Source organism: Xenopus laevis, chromosome 2L (genome assembly GCF_017654675.1).
Source record: "Xenopus laevis strain J_2021 chromosome 2L, Xenopus_laevis_v10.1, whole genome shotgun sequence".
Classification (NCBI taxonomy): Eukaryota; Metazoa; Chordata; class Amphibia; order Anura; family Pipidae; genus Xenopus; species Xenopus laevis.
The window spans coordinates 169,303,219-169,325,266 of NC_054373.1; the positions used below are offsets into that span (position 1 = coordinate 169,303,219).

Genomic DNA, 22,048 nt, shown 5'->3' on the forward strand with positions numbered 1-22,048 from the left:
TGTTCCTCTTTCTGTTTGGCATTTCTAAACATATTGCTCTTTACCGTTAGGCATTTCTAAATATATTCCTTTTTACCGTTGGGCATTTCTAAACATATTCCTTTTTACCGTTGGGCATTTCTAAACTTATTCCTTTTTATAGTTGGGCATTTCTAAACATATTCCTCTTTCTGTTTGGCATTTTTAAACATATTCCTCTTTACCATTGGGCATTCCTAAATATATTCCTCATTGCCATTGGGCATTTCTAAACATATTCCTAAACATATGGTGCATTTCTATGGACATACTGGAATTTAGGGTGAATTGGCCCTTTCTACTGAAAGTTAACGGGCTATTTTTATATATAAAATAAAATGAGTCAGCTTGTACTGGCAAGGACTTAGTGTTGCCTGTCTTGGAACACATAGGTACTTTATTAACAAGATGTTACTAAAAACATTTCTGTGGACCTAGGAATTTTACCATTACTTTATTATTTACAGAAAATTGAATATAATAATGCAATCATCATAGGGTATCTTAACAGGAGTCAGTGCAGAGTGTTATGAAAACATAACAATCTTAGTAAGCCTTAATGTTAACACGATAATGAAGAGCCAATCACCCGTTTTGTCACCATCATTTTTTAACCCATTACTAATTACTGTGGTGGTGTTGCGTGAAAAATAGTGTGTATCATTTTGTTATTAATGCTGGGAAGTAATTTCATGCTTGACTGAAAAAAGGCAGGAGAATAGCAAGGAACCCTCGTATTTTCACTTTGGCAGGCACTTCATTAGAACCATCTGTCAAGTGACACAATGTGATGCTATTTCTGTTAATACATTGGGTTTTGTATATGCGCCCATATGGATATTTATTTTCATGCTTTTTTCAGGTTGGAAAAATAGCCACATGAAAGTAGCCATTACTCTAAGCTAGCTTATCACGTGAAGAACAGTAGCATGTTAGTGATTGGTCTTATCAATTAAGGAAAAAGTTTAATGGGCTGTGAAAACAGTTTAGGCAATTTAATGACACCTTTAATGACATACTATACACATAGTGCCCTACAAGTTACATAGTGCCTTAGAAGTTCTTGAAAATCACATAGGTTTAGAGAATCTTATGTCTGTTATGAAAATAACATTTTAATTGTTTTTTTATTTGTAAAAATCATATTTAAGAATTTGCAATGTTAATCAAAAATTCTGAATGTTTACAATTTTTTTACCCCTATTATCTAACTTTATTCAAACCTGTCTAAATTCTCTCAGAGTTCATCTTAGTTGTAGTATATAGTATGCTTGACCGATCAAATTAGTTCACAGAAAATAACCAATACATGCTTTAGTTCCCTTTAAAGCAAGTTCAAATTTAGGGTGGGATTAAATTCCACTCCATACCAGTAAACCATTTAAATGGGAACAATTGCGAAAATGAAAATTTAATATAAGCTTCAGCATATTGAAATAAGAAACTTTCGGAATACAATCAATTAAAAATTCTGTACTGTTTCTAAAATAATGAAGTTTATCTTCACTATTCCTCTCAGCATCTGTTTTTCTTCATTCTCTCTTCATGCAGGAGTTGGGTGTCATTGACGGTTAGATCCAATATATCTTATAGGGGGGCTCCTTTTGCCTAGTAGATGTATTAGAGCTCACTCTATTAAAATCACCAGACATCATGTCCCTCTACATGCAGAATTTGTGCGATTATTATAGAGAAAAAGGAAATCATTTTTAAAAATTTGGATTATTTGGATAAGATGGAGTCTATGGGAGACAGCCATTCCGTAATTCAGAGCTTTCTGGATATCGGGTTTCTGGATAAGGGATCCTATACCTGTACTGGAATCGGTTATTTGAGTGAGCTCTAATTCATCTGCTAGGAAAGGGAGCCCCCCTCCTATAAGATATATTGGATCTAACTGTCAATGAATATCTGACACCCAACTGCTGCATGAAGACAGAATGAAGACAATCAGATGCTGAGAGAGGGATAGTTAACATAAACTTAATTATTTAAAAAAAATGATGCATAATATTTAATTGATTGTATTTGGAAAGTTTCTTATTTCATCAGCTTATATAAAATTTTCATTTTCGCTATTTTCTATTTAGCAGTTATTTTTGCTTAGAGCCTAGTTAGATAAATGACCCCCTCAGTACCACTTTATGGGCCGTCCATATCAAGGTAGCTGATAATGCTTCATCACGGTTAGTCAAAAAGTGTTCCTCTATATTAATTACAATCTGATTACTGATCATAGGGATAGATAGTAGTGCTTCATTGATTTGCTTTTTGTCCTGGGGCCCAAATTTGACTGGTATTGTATTGCATTGCTATAGTGATGGCTGCATAATCTGACCAAGAGATTGGTTTTATGGTAGCATCGTGATTGTTGTGGGTGTGAAAAGAAAGTGTCATTTTTGCCTACCTGGGTGGAAGGTGCGCCATATGTCAACTTAGCCTCAGAAATTTAGAATTACAGGGAGTTTTGAAGTGTTTGATGTGTTGGCTGGAATTGTATCCAAAGTAGGGGACAACACAAGGTTGAAGTTGCAAGATTTTAAGGATGAGGTTGCATAAACCAGTTTATAGACCCTTGTGTGGGGCAGAAATACACACATTTTCTTTTTGTACAGCTATCGGCATCAGTTAAATAGGCCTTACCTCTACTGAATGAATTGCTTTCAGGCTGTGTTAAGTGAGATTATTAATAGAGAGACGCATAATCATTAGATCTTACCACATTAGCTTTTAAATGTTTTTCAGGACCACAATTTCATATCTGTGAAATATTTTACCTTTCTTGTCTAGTTAAAATGCATTTAGCACAGCGAAGTTATGAAACTGCCTGACAATTTAATTACAGTGGTGTAAAGGATATACTTATGAAATTCTCTTTCAGAAATAATATTTTAGTACCCGGTGCAGGATTGCGAATGAACTGTTACTGAAAATGAAAACACTGTTTTATAGCAGTAAAATAACCAAATATGTCATTAAACTCAATTTTTAGCTGCTTTTAGGTCCTATATTAGGAAGAGCATTAACGGCCCATAAAACAGAACAGGATAACAAGCATCTTTCTAAGAAATAATATAAATAATTTATTGGCAGAGAAGTCTAAAATTGTTGTTAAAGTAAAGGAAGTAACTAGTAGAGAATATTACAGTGGAAGGCAATAGCAACTGAAGATAAATGTGTGCCTTTGGGGGGAAACTGTCTTCTTAAAAGTCTTTCAATTAAAATTACAATATATAGAGAGATTTAAAAAAAAAACAGAATCCTTTGCATTTACTCCCATGTTATACCCTCACCTTTCTGCGAGAAAAAAAGCATTACTGGAGCCTTCTTAACACCTCAACACCTTAAGGGCTGCCCGGGTGCAAGGTGCCTGTCCAGATTTCCAAATTAGGAAATCCGGACAGGACATTTAAGTGAATGACATGATGCTCAGCCAATCACTGAGTGACACGTCATCAGTCCTACCCCCTATATCACCCACCTGGCCCCCTACATCACTTCCACGCCTGCGACATCATCCAACCTGCCCCTGACATCACCAGCCTGCCCCCTGACATCACCCGGCCCGTTGTGTGGTGTTGTGCTAAATCTTTTCCAAACGTGGCTGCCAAAATATTCCAAAAATACTTTTGTATTGAAGTCTATCTTCACAGGCCTGGATTTGAGGAAAAGCCACCAATGCCTGGGCCTAGGGCAGCAGGATTTTAGGGGGCAGCAAACACTGGGGATGCGCAGGAGATAAGATCGTTTTTTTTTAAACTTCCCAATCCCCATTGCTCCAAAAATTTGAATAAATAAAGGGGAGGGGACTGGGCGACAAACGACAGCAGGCCTAGCAGCACCCGCTATGTAAATCCGGCCCTGTATCTGGATCTCCGTCAGTAAAACATTCATTTTGTGAAAATTTTTAAATGTATGACCAGTGGAGATGCAGACAAGCTTCAATACAAAGACATATGTGAAATATTTGTTGCCAGAGCTAAAGAAGGTTTAGGGCACACTGAGCAGATCATCTTCTTTGCTCAACTTGCATTTTGTACTGAGTGAATGTGCTGACATATGCTCTGTCGTGTAGCCCCTTTGACGGGCACAGTATAGGCCATTGTGGAGCTACTCTAAGCGGATATAGGAGCGCAAATATTAAAGTATAGTGTGTATTATATTAAAGTATGCTTGTCAATGGGGTAATGTGAAGGAACAGATCACAGCGATCCACTTTTCTCTGCCTGAAAAAATTGAATGATCTACTCAGTGTGCCATTGCCTTTAGAGTTGGTGACAAATGTGCCACCACCCTAAACCAGGGCACTCAACCAAACTGAACAGCCAGCACCTTTATATCTGCTTTTCCAAAGAGATATGGCCATAGTGTGATGTCTAATCATTATATATTAGCTATGTATTTCTCTATGGCAAGGGTGCCCAAAAGATATCTAGATCGGGATCTACCAGTAGACCTTTAGCTGGTGATCAGTAGATCTCAAGACACAGTCAACAAACAGCTTGTCTATATCACCCTCCTATTTCATGCTTTTCAATCAGAAATGTATTACATGAAGGTTACAAAAGAAATAGTTGTTAAATATAGCAATATAAATCATGTTCTCATAAATCAATATAATATTTAAGTAGTTTTCCATTGTATAAATGCTTTTATGGATGTAGATCATAATGGGACAACATCACTAAAAGTAGACCTCACATTAGTAAAGTATGGGCACTCCTTCTCTATGGTAACTGAGCATTGGCACATTATAGTTTTTTTAATGCTTTGCTTACCAGTTATTTTTTATTTTGCTAAAATCCATTTCTTGTTTTTTAGGTGATTTCACAGCTGCGTACTCTTAGCAGGTCCGTGACAGCTGGCTCCAAGTTTGATAGAGAACTGTGGTCTAATGAGTTGTCTCCTGTGCTTAATCTATGGAAGAAATTGAATCAGGTAATACTATGCTGTATCGACTGTTCAGATGGTTACATATATTTAGTATGAAATAGGTGGAGCTATATAACAGATGCAGCACTTTTTGGTTTGCACTTACTTTCCTTAACTGACATGTACACCCCCCCCCCCCCCCAATATAATCAGTGAACAGCCTCTTTGAAATCTTTAGATACTTGCCATTCTGGTTGTTAAAAGGTTAACAGTAAGGCTGCAGCAACCCTAAATCACTTAGAAATCCTTCTCCTCCACTAATCCACTCAGCCCCGTCCCTCAAAAATGTACTTTGGCTGTTGACTTATGAGCATGCTCCGTTCTTCTCAGCTCAGATTTAAACACACCCTCCAGTCTAAGATAGACTCCATTATAATCAAATAATGATTTCCTTCTTCTCTGTAATAATAAAACATTACCTTGTACTCGATCCCAACTAAAATATTATTAATCCTTATTGGAGGCAAAAATCTTATTGGGTTTATTTAATATTTACATGATTTTTTAGTTGCCGTATGTATGGGAATCCAAGTTATGCAAAGACCCCTTATCTGGAAAATCTCAGATGGATAGTAGGTCACATACCTGTACTTCAAAAAAGTATTCTTGCTAGTTAAAAACCTCTCATCTTTCTGCTCTTGTATAAACTATATCAAAAGGGAAAGTTGTACTCACCACTAACAATGCTAAAACATTACTGTAGGTGCGGTGAAATTAGGTCAAATTCACACTGACAAAGGCAAGAAATCCTCTGCACTCACCCATGTCAATTTATTAAGGATATGATGACATTCCACACATAATGAGAATTGTTTTGCTTCCAATAAGGATTAATTATATCTTAGTTGGGATCAAGTACAAGCTACTGTTTTATTATTACAGAGAAAAAGGAAATCATTTTTACAAATTGTAATTATTTGATTATAATGGAGTCTATGGGAGATGGCTATCCTTAATTCGGTGCTTTCTGGATAACAGGTTTCCACAGGCCCGGATTTGTGGCGAGGCCACATAGGCCCCCGGCCTAGGGCGGCAAAAAATAGGGACGGCATGCTGCCCAGCCGCATTATGGGGACGTGTGCGTCCCCATTCAATTACACCAGCTGCGCCGGCGCTTTTTCGCCGGCGCAATGGGAAGGGGAAGTGTAGGCGGGCGCTAGGACCGCGCAGCCACCTGGTTGGACCTCACGGCCTAGGGGCGGCTGGCAAACAAATCCGGCGCTGGGTTTCCAGATAATGGATCCCATACAGTACTTCTATTGCAATATATTCAAGTTATGGTACCTAGTGCACTTAAAGATTGTTGTTGTTTGTCTCTATTCTATTCTTATAAGGAAAGAAAGGGTTTTTTTATCTTTACCCTTTAAGTTACGTATTAAAGGGTAACTATAGCGAAAATGAAAATTTAATATAAGCTCCAGCATTCTGAAATAATAAACTTTGTAAATACAGTTAATTAAATATTCTGCATCATTTCTGATATAATCAAATTTATGTTCAATATGCCTCTCTTAGCATCTGTTTCTTTTCATTCTGTCTTCATGCAGCAGGTGAATGATCCAATATATCTTATAGGGGAGCTTCTTTTAGAGCTCAATCAAATAACTGATTCCAGTACAAACACAATCTAAAAAAATAACTGCCATTTGCACAAATCCTGCATGTAGAGAGACAGGATTTCAGGTGATTTTAATAGAGTGAGCTCTAATACATCTTCTAGGCAAAAGGAGCCCCCCTATTAGATATTTTGGATCTAACTGTCAATGAATATCTGACACCCAACTGCTGCATGAAGAGAGAATGAAGAGAAACAGATGCTGAGAGTGGAATAGTGAAGACGAACTTGATTATTTCAGAATCAGTACAGAATTTCTAATTGATTGTATTTAGAAAGTTTCTTATTTCAGTATGCTAAACTTTATATTACATTTTCATGTTCCCAATAGTTCCCCTTAAACATGAACTTTATATATGCAGTTCCTGGAATGTACATTTTTTTTAAAAAATATGTGGTAAAAAATTGCCTTTGTTCAGTAGAGGAAATTTGCCGAAGGCTTAGCAGGCCCTGTGAATGCCTTCTCATTAAAGGCCAAACCAGTGGAAGCATGGGAAGAATATAACAGCCTTTATATACTTTGTATTTCTTTTTATAAAGGCAAACCACTGCATAGTATGAACATGGCATACAGCCATTTGTAATGCCATGTGTCCCTTATTAAATTACTCCTGATAGTTTGGTACATTTCCTTTTCTAATATCTACTTCTCCATTTTTCTTTTAATTTGCTTTAATGATAAGCAATCACCCATGGATCATAAGGTCATACATTCTCTTGTTATCCTAGTGCATAATCTTTTTGTGTTTAAGCCCTGGATGATGGCCTGTTCCATGCCAGACACATTCATCTATGTTACTGATTTCCCTTTTCCTCTGTAATAATAAAACAGTAACTTGTACTTGATTCCAACTAAGATATAATTAATCCTTATTGGAAGCAAAACCAGCCTATTGGGTTTAATTAATGTTTACATAATTTTCTAGTAGACTTAAGGTATGAAAATCCAAATTACGGAAAGATCTGTTATCAGTAAAACCCCAGGTCCCGAGCATTCTGGATAACAGGTCCCGTACCCGTATAGAATCATATCCTGTCATAAGAAATGTTACCTAAATGTTTCAGTATTAACTACTACTATATGATGCACAGAGAAGGTTAAAGAGCACCCATTGGGCAAAACTATTATCCCCTACCAAAGGCGCATGCTAATAAAGCTGCATTCTTGTTGGGGGCAACAGTAGTTTTTTTAAAAAACAATTACCCCCCTCCAGCACTTGGCCACCCACAGCAGAAAGTAGCTCCCGGCGCGTGTGGCCATGTTGTAAATATCGCATGTGCATAATGAGCTCCTGAAGTCACGTGCATGCGCTTAACGAACGAGTCGCGGAATTCACTCATTGTGCGCTTGCATGTGCCCAACATGGCCGCTCGTAGCGGAAGCTCGTTCCGGTGCGCGTGTCCTAGCACTAGTGGGGGGTAATTTTTAAAAATTAAATTACTGTTACCCCAACCAGAGCGCGGCTCTATTAGCCTGCACCTTTGGTTGGGGATAATATTTTTGCCCAAAAGAATTGTGGTGTTTCTTTTTACAGAGGACTTAGAGTAGCATTACTTTGAGGGTTTACTGGTGAATTTATATAGCCCTTTCTATATACAGTAATTTAATTTTATTTAATTTTAGCCTTTCCTTCTCCTTTAACCATGTGGTACACAATGCAAAGAGGAGGATAACAAGAGACACATAACCATTAAGTTTAAAGTAATGCTAAATTATAGGATATAGTATAGCTTCTAGTGAATCCTGAGTAAGGCAAAACCCTCTAAAGCTCTGTGAGGACAACTTTGTTTTGTTTGTATTAATACCAATTCACATATAATTTCTCATTTGGTAAAAATATTAGCAAGCCTTTCTTAAAATAACCTGTTGTATCTGCCAGTATAATTGTTTTGCCTCCTGCTTTCCACACCAAGGTGCATTTTTATCAAGGGTCGAATTTCGAATTGAAAAAATTTCGAAATTCTAATTCAAAAAGACCAACCGAAGTTTAGTCAAAGTTTTTTTTTTTGTTGGTCGAATAGGTACGTTTTCGATCGAATGTGTCCATATTCGGCCGAATTTGAATCATACGAATCGAAGGAATATCGCATTCGATTAGAAGTTTTTGCAAAAAAAAAACTTTGAACCAATTGGTTCCAAATGGGTTCTAGGAGGTCCCCCATTGGCTAAAATAACAATTCGGGAGGTTTTAAATGGCGAATGGAATCAGTACATGATACATTTTCGATATTCGAATTTTTGCATTTTTTTCAAATTCTAATCTAATTCTAAACTTGCACTATTCCCTAGTCGACATACACAAAAAATAGTTCGAATTTTTTTCATTTGAAAATTAACCTCGACCTAAATAAATAAATCTGCCCCCAAAAGTTGAATTCAAATTCCAAATTTTAAACATTAATTATATCTTAGTTGGGATCAAGTACAAGCTACTGTTTTATTATTACAGAGAAAAAGGAAATCGTTTTAAGAAATTTGAATTATTTGATTACAATGGGGTCTAAAGGGAAATGGCCTTCCAGTAATCGGAGCTTTCTGGATAACAAGTTTCCTGATAACGGATCCTATACCTGTATGTGGGACTCAAATGATATCCCTTTATCACAGCAGAAGGGCAACAAATATTAAAGACTTTAAAATACAGTGAAGCAAATCCAGCCTCATGTAATTTCACACTAGATATACATAATTACAACCCGAGCATGTGGGCTGCACATTAAGTAGGCGATACAGCATTTCGCAATGAATCAGCCCTTGATCTCTATTATTTTATAATAATAATACAGGAAAATTGAAATTCATCTCACATGTTAATTGTACAGAAGTCAATGAGACCATCAGCTAAGCAATAGCTACAAGTGACTCACTTTGGGCTCATTCATGAATAACATTCCCACTTGCGTTTCTTATTGATTTACATGATGCCCCGTCCAAGGTACGTTGTTTTCTTTGCTGATACGAGCTGATGTTTCGAGAATTTAGCTTGCAAACATTTTGCTGTTTGACGTATACACTTCCAGCACTAGGCAGGCTCCCTCATTATCATTTACGTCTGATTCCAATGGGCTACATTACACTTTCCCCACCTGACAGTAAGTAATTGAACGTTGCCTCAGGATTAATCACAGAACAAACGATAAAATTCTGCAATGTGGAAACCTCCCAGCGTGCCTCTCTTTAGCCAGTATAATTAAGCTGCTGTAGTTCACTGATTTCTCAAACAGCAACCAAGGTCAGCAATGCAGCCTTCCTGGCTATGTATTACTCACGTTTATCTCCCATAGCCCTTCTATTAATGATGGGATTTTATGAAAAATGAGATGATGTCAATAACATATATCCATGTCATATCAAATCGACCTCGGCACCCGTAAAGACGGTCAAAGGAGAACTAAGGCTTCAGGGGTAGTTATTCACCTTGAAATGAACTTTTAGTATAATGTAGGCAATTAGTTGGCTCAGAAGTGGTGTAGAAGGGATACAAAACTATTAAAGGAGTTGTTCACCTTTGAATTAACTTTTAGTATAATGTAAATAGTGATATTCAGAGACCATTTGCATACCTCCCAACTGTCCCATTTTTTCATGGGACGGTCCTGATTTTGATAGCTCAGCCCACAGTCCCAGTTTCTTACTGCAATGCCCCGAGTTTCTTTTTGATACCCTGCACTGATGCCTGAAAAAGATACAAAGTTTCTAAAACTTAATAAAATAAGAGGCTTTTGGCAGAGAGCCCAGAGTACTACTCCGTGCCTGCACTTAGATACATTTGTAACTTTAAGATAAGCAAAGATACAATTGTAACTATTTAAGATAAGCAGTAGTGATGTGCCGGCCAGCCCAAAATCTGCGGGAACCACAGGCTAATATGCGGGTCGGGCAGGTTTGTGCCGATTGTGGGTCTGCTCTCCCGACCCGCGACTTAAGACTGCCAGCTTCCAACTTTCGGTTTTATAGGCACGTATCTGCCCTGCCCCTTTTTTTGTTGTCACTCGCGGACTGGGTCAGCGCGGGTCTATAAAAGGAGAAGGGAGGCCGGGCGAGGGGGCGGGTTCAGGTCATTTGCAGGTCAGGCTTTTCTCGATCCACACATCACTAATATGCAGGTTTCTTGGGAGAAATGAGATCTACAGATTAAAGGGCAGTTCACCTTCATTAACAAAACTTTAATAACACATAAAACCTGAAACATCCAATAGTTCAAAAGACTGCGGCTACCGTATCGTGGTGCTCTATCCAGAAACCTTGCTGCTTAACTTGCTTCCAGTATTCCATATAGTATAAGAAGTCGGATGGCACACACTGTAGCAATTGTGCTAAAACATAAGTGATTTATTTGGATCTCAACACAATGTTTCGGAGGTGCAACACTTGAGAAAGGAGGTTGCACCTCCAAAACGTTGTGTTGAGATCCAAATAAATCACTTTATGTTTTAGCACAATTACTATAGTGTGTGCCATCCGACTTCTTATACTATATGGGACACATAAAACCTGACCCTAAAACACCCAGAAATGCCAACTTTTGTAAAATAGTCATAGTATTTAAGAGGTGTTGCCACTAAATGGGCCTGGTCAAAAAATGTTGCCAAGCTACGCATGCCAGAATTTTTTTTAAAAAGTACGGTTTTATTATTACAGAGAAAAGGGAAATCATTTTTAAAAATTTGGATTATTTGGATAAAATGGAGTCTTTGGGAGACCGCTTTTCAATAGTTTCTGGATAACGGTTTTCGAGATAACGGATCCCATATATACAAAATACAGATTTTATCCCGACTTTTAATTAATTTTTTTAAAATACAGGTATGGGATCCCTTATCCGGAAACCCGTTATCCAGAAAAGCTCAGAATTACGTAATGGCTGTCTCCCATAGACTCCATTTTATCCAAATAATCCAAAGTTTTAAAAAATATTTACTTTTTCTCTGTTATAATAAAACAGTAGCTTGTACTTGATCCAAACTAAGATATAATTATTCCTTATTGGAAGCAAAACCAGCCTATTGGGTTTATTTAATGTTTAAAGGATTTTCTAGTAGACTTCAGGTATAAAGATCCAAATTACAGAAAGATCCGTTATCCGGAAGACCCCAGGTCCCGAGGATTCTGGATAACAGGTTCCATACCTGTAATACTTATCTTTCCTTTCTTTACAAATCTGTCATTCTCTTTTGCAATATTCCCATGTCATACATAGCGACATTCTACACAGAGCCATTTATTCCCATGATAACTGTAATATTTCTGTGCAGAATTCCAATTTGATTCATCAGAAGGTGTCCCCTCCCACGGAACGACACGGGTCGCCCATCTCGTCATTCATCATCCTGGAACAGTTCAACGCTATCCGCCTTGTGCAAAGTATCCATCAGTCCTTGGCGGCTCTCAGTAAAGTCATAAGGGGAACTTCGCTGTTGACTTCAGAAGTACAGAAACTAGCGAGCGCTTTATTAGAACAAAAGGTAATGTACTTGAAACAATATCGTATGCTATTAAGGCTTATTTGGTCACACATGTTCAAGGCAAACCTGAAGCAGTTACGCTTCCATTGTGGTATGGATTTGTCTAATTCATTCTCTTTATATTTGGAATATTACTAATTGTTTCTTTATTTGAGTCAATACAATAATAGGGTAAATCATTTTAATCGTATACATTGTAGTCACGTTACAAGTTGGACATTTTTCAAACGTTTTGATAAGGTTCAAAACATCTGTGTCAACAATTTACTAATGAGATTAGGAATGTTACTAATTGTTAACCTTTTAAAGAGAGTGCTATGTATATACTTTTTAGCACCTGCTCCCTACTTTTTATAAACACATGCATACTTACAACCTTTAGCAATTAAATATTTTTTGATTACATATATTAAAACACCTTCATGGCTCAGCCTGCTTTCTTCTGTGCAAAAGCCAAATTAAAAGATTTTTCCATTGTCCCTTATATTCAGATATAAGTGGGGAATCCTGAACAATTCCCAGCAGTTCAATAGAGGAATAAAGGAATGACAGTTTTCTCAAAGCAGATAGATATGTTGGTTCATCCATTAGTTATAAGTAGTTGGTTGTTAGTATTTCATGCAGCTGAATTATTTCTTTACTGAAGCGCAGGTTCAGACTGGGCCAGTGGGACACCGGTAAAAAAATATGGCCTTCATGGTCCCCACCAACCCAGACCCTCTCCTTGGCGTCCCCTGAAAATTGCGGGTGCCCGTCATGCTCCCCATGACCTTCCCCCAGTCTCAAAAGGACAACAGTGAAAAGGTACACGCAGGGGAGGAGGGGCAGGGTTGCTGCCTCTAGATGACTTCTAAGGGGGTGTGGAGGCCCCTGAATATGCAGTCCCGGCAGACCCTGGACATACCTATCCAACCCTGTTGAAACAGGGGGGGGGGAATCCAGCCTTCATGTGCCCCACCGACCCAGAACTTCTCCCTGGTGTCCCCCTGAAAGTTGTGGGTGCCCGACATGCTCCCCCTGACCTTCCCCTAATCACGGTCACAAAATGAGAACAGTGAAACGGTACACGCGGCAGGGGAGGTGGGGAAGGGTTACTGCCTCTAGGTGACCCCTAATGGGGTGTGGGGGCCCTGAATGTGCAGTCCCGGCAGGCCCCGTACCTACCTATCCAACCCTGCTGAAACGAATGGTTAAATCAGTGATGCCCAACCAGTAGCTGGTGAGCAACATGATGCTCTCCAACCCCTTAGATTTTACTCTCAGTGTCCTCAAACCAGGTGCTCGTTTTTGAATTCCAGGCTTGGAGGCAAGTTTTGGATACATAAAAACTAAGTATAGTTTCAAGCAGAGCCTCATGTAGGCTGCCGGTCCACATAGGGGCTACCAAATAGCCAATCACAGCCCTTATTTGGCACCCCAAGAGACTTGTGCTTGTGTCCCCAACTCTTTTTACATTTGAATGTGGCTCACTGGTAAAAAAGGTTGGGGACCCCTGGGTTAAATGATAAATATAAAATGATTGGAAATATTTCACCAAGTGGTAGCTATCTGTACTGCTCAATAGAAAATAATCAGTCATTAGGGGGAGTGTAATTAAAAATTGCAAGCAATGTTAAAATTTACATTTTTACAATGTTTAACGCTTATTATAACACACTTTCGCTGGCGAATATTACATCATTAAGCAAAGGTTAGCTTTAACAACTGCGCTGGAGATTTGTTAAATATTTAATCACAAAATAATCTTTGCGCCCCCTTTGCGTAGAAGCTGTTGAGGTCTGTAATCGGTCAAAAAAGACGCAAACATGGTCACTAACATTCACAATGGACTTTGCAAACATTTTTTGCACTAATGAAACATATTACATTCCCCCGATTGATAAATGGACCCCTTAGTTCAGGGCTTTAGAATGGCTTTTAGTACATTGTTATAACTCTAAGTAATGTTCTTTACAAATGTATATTCTGGCTGATTTGCCACAAAAAAATCTTGAAAAATGTGACTTAAGGAGACTGGTTGGCAATTATCTTGCTCCATAGCAGGAATCTATATTGAAAAGCATTTTATTAATGACTGACAATTAATGTATGCCTTCTGAGGTTTAATATATTCTTGGAATAGCAATCCACTAATTAGATCGAGAGGCACCGACAGAACAGACTTTATGCAACAAGACAGTCGTATTCCCTTTGTATTAACTGCAGCGTTAAGGGGGGAAGTTCACCTTTAAATCAGGTTTACTGACCTTGGCAACCACAGAAAGAATTATCGCTAAGGCTACATTTTATCTTTTATTATTATTATTATTTTGGACTTCTTATCTTTCTATAGAAGATCCTTCATTCTGGCTTCCAGATCACTGCCTGGTCGCAAAGGAGCCTGGGTCAATAGCAAGATTTACATTGTCTGCTGTGAATATATATATATGTAACATTTAAGTGATGGTACAAGTAGATTTAAAGATATTACATTTTCATTTTCGCGATAGTTCCCCTTTAATGAGTGAGCAATTGTTACAGGTATAGTATCCAAAGAGAAGAGAATAGTCACCAAAAGGTAAAACAATGGCTCTGGGTCTTTTTAGATCTCTTGCCTTAGGAATTAATTTTCTATCCTTTAAAACTGGGACAATGGGCACAATTAGAGTAAGATCCCATTCTGACTGCACATGTGCCTTATTTATAATGTAGGGATTATACAGTTTATTTTGTGTTTAATTACCTTGTATTGAATATGCTTTTTTTTATTTATTTTCTTGTATTACAGTGTCCCCTTGCTTGGCAGAATAAGTGGGAAGGTCCAGAGGATCCTTTGCAGTACCTGAGAGGTCTAGTAACCAGAGCAATTGCCATTCAGGTAAAGGTTTGAAGCAGTTATGCACTTGTATTAGCTGTACATTGTACATTGAAAGGCCATTAATACTTTTTAAGTGCTTCAACATAAACAAAAATTATATCCATACCCCATTTTTAGGATGAGGATTTGATAGGCTTGCGTAGGCAATAGGCTAACTGTCTGTGAATAAGGCAGCTGGATCTCTTTTAGCTTCATTCTCCTGCCATAGGGGGCAAATAAACCTTTGGAGACTGGCAGGAGGGAGAAATCTTGCTCCACACATTGTGCAACACAGCAAAAGGGCCACTAAGTAAAAAAAAAAAGAGTATAAATAATAATAACCTTTCAGTGAATGTCAGAAATCAGTCAATCATGACAAACGCAATGTGACATGCTCTTAAAGGAGAATATTTAGATAAAAAAGCAAGGGCACTTCAAGGTTGCCATCTCTAACCAACTTTATAAACTGGACATCTCTGCTGTCCCGTTCTCTCTTCTGCTATAGTTCCAAGCTCCATTCAGCAAACCTTCTTCTTTCTGTTCTTTCTGTCATTTGCTTCTCCTTTCTTTTACTTCAATAGGTTTTTTCTCATTGTCCCATATCTTTCCATCCAACTTTGCTCTGCTTACTTTATGCCCATTCTCTTTCTTTCACCATTTCCTTTCATATGTCCTATTCCCCAAATAATATTCTCCCGTACTTTTCTTCATTTTTTTCATGTTCCTCCTCTCTATTTGTTTTACTGTCCCTCTTTTTTTTATTTTACACTTCCCCTTCTACAGTTCTCTCTCACTTGCCACGTTCTCCTCTTATTCCCCTTTCTTCCCCCCACTGTCCTCTCTCCTTTTGCTTTCCACCATATGGATCTGCTCTTTGCCTCCTCACCAGTCAGTGGTGAATTGCCTGTGCACTTCCTCAGGGAGACTGGTGCTTTGCTAGAGTCCACTCATCTTATATCCCTTCTTCTTTTATTTATTTTTTGACCTGTGCTTTGGTGTGAGTGGTGGATTCAAATGGCAAAATCTTTTAAGCACATAAAAGGACTCTGTTACTACATGCAGAGGCTACAGTTTTATAGTTCTAACAGTGTACAAAACTGCATCCTTAAAATCCAATTTGTGCCTTGTGGGGTTCTGGAGTGGTTGTCAGGAGACATACAATAAGTGGTTGTATCTGGTTGTACTTCCTTCATATCTGCCACCGCTGTTGCCTAGAGTACATTTCACAGGGCAGTGCAAAGACTTGCTCCTGTTATTGCCCCATTAGAATTGGGAACTAAATTGCTATTTCCCCCTTTTTCAAATCAAACAACTTGTTTTTTTGCATAGTTTTGCTTTTTGTTTGTTTTTTAGAAGAACAGAAACAGTTTCATACTCAAATGTATATATCATGCAAACTTTTTTTTCATATTAATGAGAAAACAATTCTTTTGTATGCTTCTCCTTTTTCCATTCTCACTGAGATATTCTCCCCTTCTATCATTATTTTCACGCATGCATGCCAAGGTTTAAATTCCCCAGATACAACTTATGAGTTGTATCGAGGGTCAAGGTTAACAGAGATCAGACATTGGCCCCAATTTATTCTCTTTCTGGTGCTTATGGACCACCAGCAGTGCATATTTTGTGGACACCCACAATGTTACTCAGTAAGTGGGTGTGGAATATAGAAAACTATTGGCAGGGACAGAGATATTCTACAATAATCTAATGGAACAACATTCCTCACAAGTGGCATGCTTATGCTTTATTTTTTTTTATTTATTAAGGACTTGGAATGTCTCCTCCTGCCTCTGAAATAGGCTGTTGCTTAGCAATGCAATCCATTTGTATAGTATAACAGCAGTAACACACACATTTAGATTATTATATTTCACATTTAGATGCAAAGAAGCTTTTTTAATGATCTCTGTTTTTTTCTGTCCATTTGTATCTTAAATCTTAAATCTCTCAAGTGAAAAATAGTAAAAATACCCTTGGCTTTTGATTTTACAAAAATGGCAGAACCTCAATATTTGGAATAGCTTCTTAGCAATGTGGAAACAGCCTTTTCTTGGTATAATCAAATGTTTATTTCCAGGGGTTGCCAGAATCTGATTTATAAAATATAGACTAGAAATGAACTTGCCTCCTTTGTACATACTATAGTTATGCTCTTAGGCCTGTGGCATACATAGTCATTAGACCACCATGGACCATTCTTGGAGACTAGCAGCTCCAAAACTCCCTTCTGTGCATGCAGCTCCTTTACATTCATTTTAAAGGAAATGCTCTGTCTAAGGCAAGTGCACTTGGGAATTCCAAAGTGAGCCAAAAGTAGTGCATTTCCCATTCAAACTGCTGTTTTGACTCCAACACTTCTATATGTCACACCGCTATATGTGCTTGTAAGCTTTATACAGTACAGGTATGGGATCCGTTATTCTGGAAACCTGTTATCCAGAGTTTAAACAAATTCATATTTTTAGAAATGATTTCCTTGTTCTCTTTAATAATAAAACAGAAGCCTGTACTTGATCCCAACTAAGATATAATTAATCCTTATTGGAAGCAAAACAATCCTATTGGGTTTATTTAATGTTTAAATGATTTTTAGTAGACAACATATGGAGATCCAAACATTTTGCTCACAATGGAAAGGCATTACATATTTGCTGGCTCGTACAACACTTAAAAACATGGTTGTTTGTCAAAGAAAGTGCCATGTGACTTGTTTATTATATAGTACTTTCCTTTTTATGTTTTTTCATAGGCAAAATCTCTTTTTTTTTTGTTACCATAAATCTTTTGTATAAAGAGGGCATTTTCTGAAATTTAAGACCAGTGTTCATTTATCAGTGTTTGAAACATGAGTTTCTGAAAATGCCTTCCTTATTCTTTTCTACCCTGTAAAACAATATAACCTGATAGCAGGGGCTAAACTGAATTAAGACTGGACTACATTATCCACACCTGCCTGTCCATTCTTTTACTTTAAAACCAAAGATATTGTTATACTCCCTTTGCTGTTATAACAGCTTCTACTCTTCTGACACAGTTTTTTCTCTTGAAATATTGTTGGTGGAATTTGCTTCTATTCAGCCACAACAGTTTTAGCGAGGTTGGGCACTGATCATTCCAATGTATCGTGCCGGTGTTTATTAGGATTGATATTAGAGCTTTGCTCAGCTCAGTCCAGTTCTCCCTCTCCCATATAATCAAAGCAATTCTTAATGGACCTCAGTGCATGGGAGCATTATTTTCCTGGTACACGGGAGAACTTTCTTCCATTTGGTCGACACAAAGTAGGAAGCCTTGCATTGTAGAATTTAATTCTACAGTGGAAGCTGTATTGACTAATCCTGCTCTAGGAGCAGTCTCTCTCTAATGCCAGGTGACTTTGTTTTTTCCACTATTTGGTCTCTTAGCATTTCATCTGTTAGATTCCCAAACTCACAAGTAACAACCAGCTCTATCAAAGCTGCTACAAATTGTTCTGTGGATTCGCCATTATGTTGTCCAAGTTGGCGGAATTTATATCTTTCAGCAACCACATTTACTCTTGGCACAAAAAAGTTCTTTATAGCAGTAAGAGCATAAGTCTCATCAGGTAATGGTAATGTATAGAATATACGCTGTCCCTCTGCTCCCAGGCAGTGAATAAGTAAAGCACGCTTTCTAGCAGCAGAAATTTCCCCTTGGTCAGCAGCAATAATGTAATTTTCAAACATACGGATCCAAGCAGTAAATGGTATGGTAGGCTCACCAGGGTTTGGAAGAAAAGGTGCAGGCTGCTGCAGAGGTAGAAGAGCCATCCTGTCGCCAATCTGTTATGTTTTGGGTAGCCGAAGATGAGTAGAGTATAACAGTGCTTTATTATCACCCATTACACAACAGTAACTTTCACTTTCACTTTTAAGCTGTCAGGAAGTATGCACAGTATAAGTCTGGGCACAGTGACATCTACAGGCCATTTGTATAAACACCACAGTATTGACTTCACCCAGCCTAAACCAAGAAAAACAGCCCATATACTCATTCCTTCATCAGTCTTTTGAAGTCGTAGGAAAGGTACTGTAGCATTCTCCAAACCCTTACCCATCAGAAGTCATTTTTTATTCTACACTGAAGTTTACTTCACTGCAATGAGGTCAGGACTTTTAGGGTAATTATTTCAGAAGTGTTACCTGTGCCACTTGCTATGTTAGGAATGCAGCAGCAGTTTAAAGAGGTTAATCCATGGCTAAAAGTTTAGTGTAGGGAGGAAGGATTCTGGATTTTATCAAATTGGGATGATGTCTATTATCTACCGTATATACTCGAGTATAAGCTGAGTTTTTCAGCCCCCAAAATATGCTGAAAAACTCTACCTCAGCTTATACTTGGGTCAAGCGCAAAAAACGGTCGCCGGCGTCCAAGAATGGTCGCCGGGATCCAAAAACGAGACGCCGGCACCTCCAATGGGATCAGAAACCCTCAATTTTTTGATTGAAACTTACCAGCATTTCTCACCCTATGCTTATACTCGAGTCAATAAGCTTTCCCAGTTTTTGGAGGTAAAATTAGGTACCTCGGCGTATACTCGGGATGGCTTATACTCGAGTATATACGCATGGTTTTTGCCAGGGATAGTGTGTACCATAATGATGGGGGTGCACATACTTTGGGGATAGGATGGCTAAAATGTTAGAGATTTTAGGCATCGGGAAGGTTGGCCATATATGGACAGATTTATGTGAACCATAACTGAAAGAATAATTCACCTTTCTAACCTACTAGCGCCTGATTTTAGTTTAGGGGAATAAATAGAGGCATAAAGACACTTTATGTTTATTCTGTTTTGGGTAGGTATACACGGTAGTTCTTCTTTTGCTAAAACCCTCAATTCTCCTTAATCCTTGAAATTCTCTGTATGACTGAACATTCATTAAACCTTCTTCCACAGGGAGAGTGCCATTACTCTTTTCATGCACTGTAGGCCCAGACATTATCTCTGGATTATTTCCTTTTGCAAGGCTTCATTTCTAAACACTTTTACAAGTAACAAACCTGACGCTTGGCCTGCAAGCAAAAGGGGTTATGGCCAAATATCATTAAAGACACGACCAATCATAAGCAGTCAAACATCACAATGCAGTACAGCAGCAGGGGACCATCTTTTCTATTTCCTCATGTGTAAAGATATATTAAATCTGTGTCCATTCTATTTAATCCCATAACCTAAGTCCATTTAAGCAGACACATATCAACACTTAAGCTTTCCATTAATGCTGTGTCAAAATAAAATCGGACTGTTATTTTGTAGTAACAGTGTTCCCGTAATATTGCTAGAAATTCTTTAAAAAATAAAATTTTGAAATATAGTAAATTAAATCAATTTAGAAAGTATGTTTTGTTTTGGTAATTCTGCTGTAATTCTACTCTACTGTGATTATTTACTAACCAAATTTTTTGCTGTTGCCTTTCAAAAAAAATCTGATAGTTGAGAGGATTAAATTCCTCATGAAAATTATTTTCTTATTTCGTTCACACTATAACAGATTAAGAGGCCCATTTATTAAACCTCGAATGTATCTGGTTAGGTTTTTAAGGGGGAAAACTTGAATTTTTTTCAAATTTTTTGGTTTATCAATCAATAAAATGTAATTGAAAAATTTGCCAGCTAAAGGCCAATAGTTTGAGTCAATGGGAGGTGCATCTTTCAATTTTTAATCTGTTTTATTATTGGAAATTAAATGTAAGAATGCAATTTTATAGTGATCAAAAATTTTTGACATGATTAAATGTGACTGAGCAGTTTTTGAGATTTAAAAAGAGAGATTTTTAAAAAAAAATGGCAAATTAGCAAATCAGCTTCAATGTGTCAACCTTCTAATGGTGTATATTCTTGTAATATCCTACTTCATGGGAAATTCAGTACTTTCCAATATCCACATTGCCCTGTAAACTAAAGTTGTATGTGACAATAGGTCTCAGATTATTTTTTACTTTACCATCGGAGCGTTCTGTTCATGGGCATGATTAGCATAAAGTGGTGTGTAATATAGTGAATAAAGTACCCCCTTATGTAAATTATAAGGATATTATAAGTTAACGAGGAGTTTCATGACCATATAAAAACATGAGGCTGAAGGCCAAGTGTTTTTATACAGGTCATTGAACTCATAGGTAACTTCTAATATCCTCATATTTTGCAACTGGGGGTACTTTATTAATTATAATACACAAGTTTCAGTGAGTCATGTGACAGAAATGACATCAGAACTCACCGTTTATAACTGATGACATCAGAACTCACTGTTTATATATAAACTCACCGATATAATTTACGAGATATTCATGGCTTTTGTGTATTATAAAGTAATTAAGTGCAAATGTAATAAAGTGCAAGATCAAGTGGTGTGTCTTGTGCTGTGTTGTACAAATACACCAATGATACACATTCTGGCTTTGCAGCTGGTATATAAATGACCCCAGGTGTCTATCCAGGGATTGATGTATCTTGCTGGTTTCTAAATTGGGATGATCTATGGAATATATCAGTATACTATCAGTTTACTTACTTTAATATCCTGTGAAATTATTTCCACATGTTTGTGAGCTGTGTATATTGCCTGGTAGGATTATACTGATGCTATTGATAATGTTCAATCTAGTAGTCATGATATTATTCTTTCTAGTGTGTATTTGGCATTACCTGTTAGCATGACAAGGACATGCTACTATTTTAGTTACTCTTTATTTATGGATTATATTAATATTTTGTGTAACTGGGAACAATTTAGAGTCTTGTAATAATGCCATTTGCAAAAAAATTAGTGTAGTAAATATGGAAGAGGGTTGCTGGAATATGACAGTTAGGTTATTCAGTTTTCTAAATATAATCAATTACAAATTCTTTACAGTTTCTGAAATAATCAAGTTTATGTTCAATAGCCCTCTCTCAGTATCTGTTTCTCTTCATTCTGTCTTCATGCTGGAGTTGGGTGTCAGATAATCACTGACAGTTAGATCCAATATATCTTATATGGGGGCTCCTTTTGCCTAGAAGATGTATTAGATCTCACTCTATTAAAATCACCAGACATCATGTCTCTCTACATGCAGAATTTGTGCAAAAGGCAGTTATTTTTTTAGATTTTGTTTATACTGGAATCAGTTATTTGAATGAGATCAAATACATCTGCTAGGAAAGATATATT

At 37.4% G+C, this 22,048-nt stretch overlaps 1 protein-coding gene across 2 annotated transcripts in view; it reads left to right on the forward strand.

The window, feature by feature from the left end:
• dync2h1.L (dynein, cytoplasmic 2, heavy chain 1 L homeolog) overlaps positions 1-22,048 on the forward strand; it is a 248,690-nt gene that overhangs the window by 208,573 nt on the left and 18,069 nt on the right. For both annotated transcript variants that reach the window (XM_041582681.1, XM_041582682.1), the window contains 3 exons: positions 4,840-4,956; positions 11,822-12,031; positions 14,799-14,888. In XM_041582681.1, the coding sequence (XP_041438615.1) occupies positions 4,840-4,956; positions 11,822-12,031; positions 14,799-14,888 (417 nt within the window). The remainder of the gene's footprint in view (positions 1-4,839; positions 4,957-11,821; positions 12,032-14,798; positions 14,889-22,048) is intronic.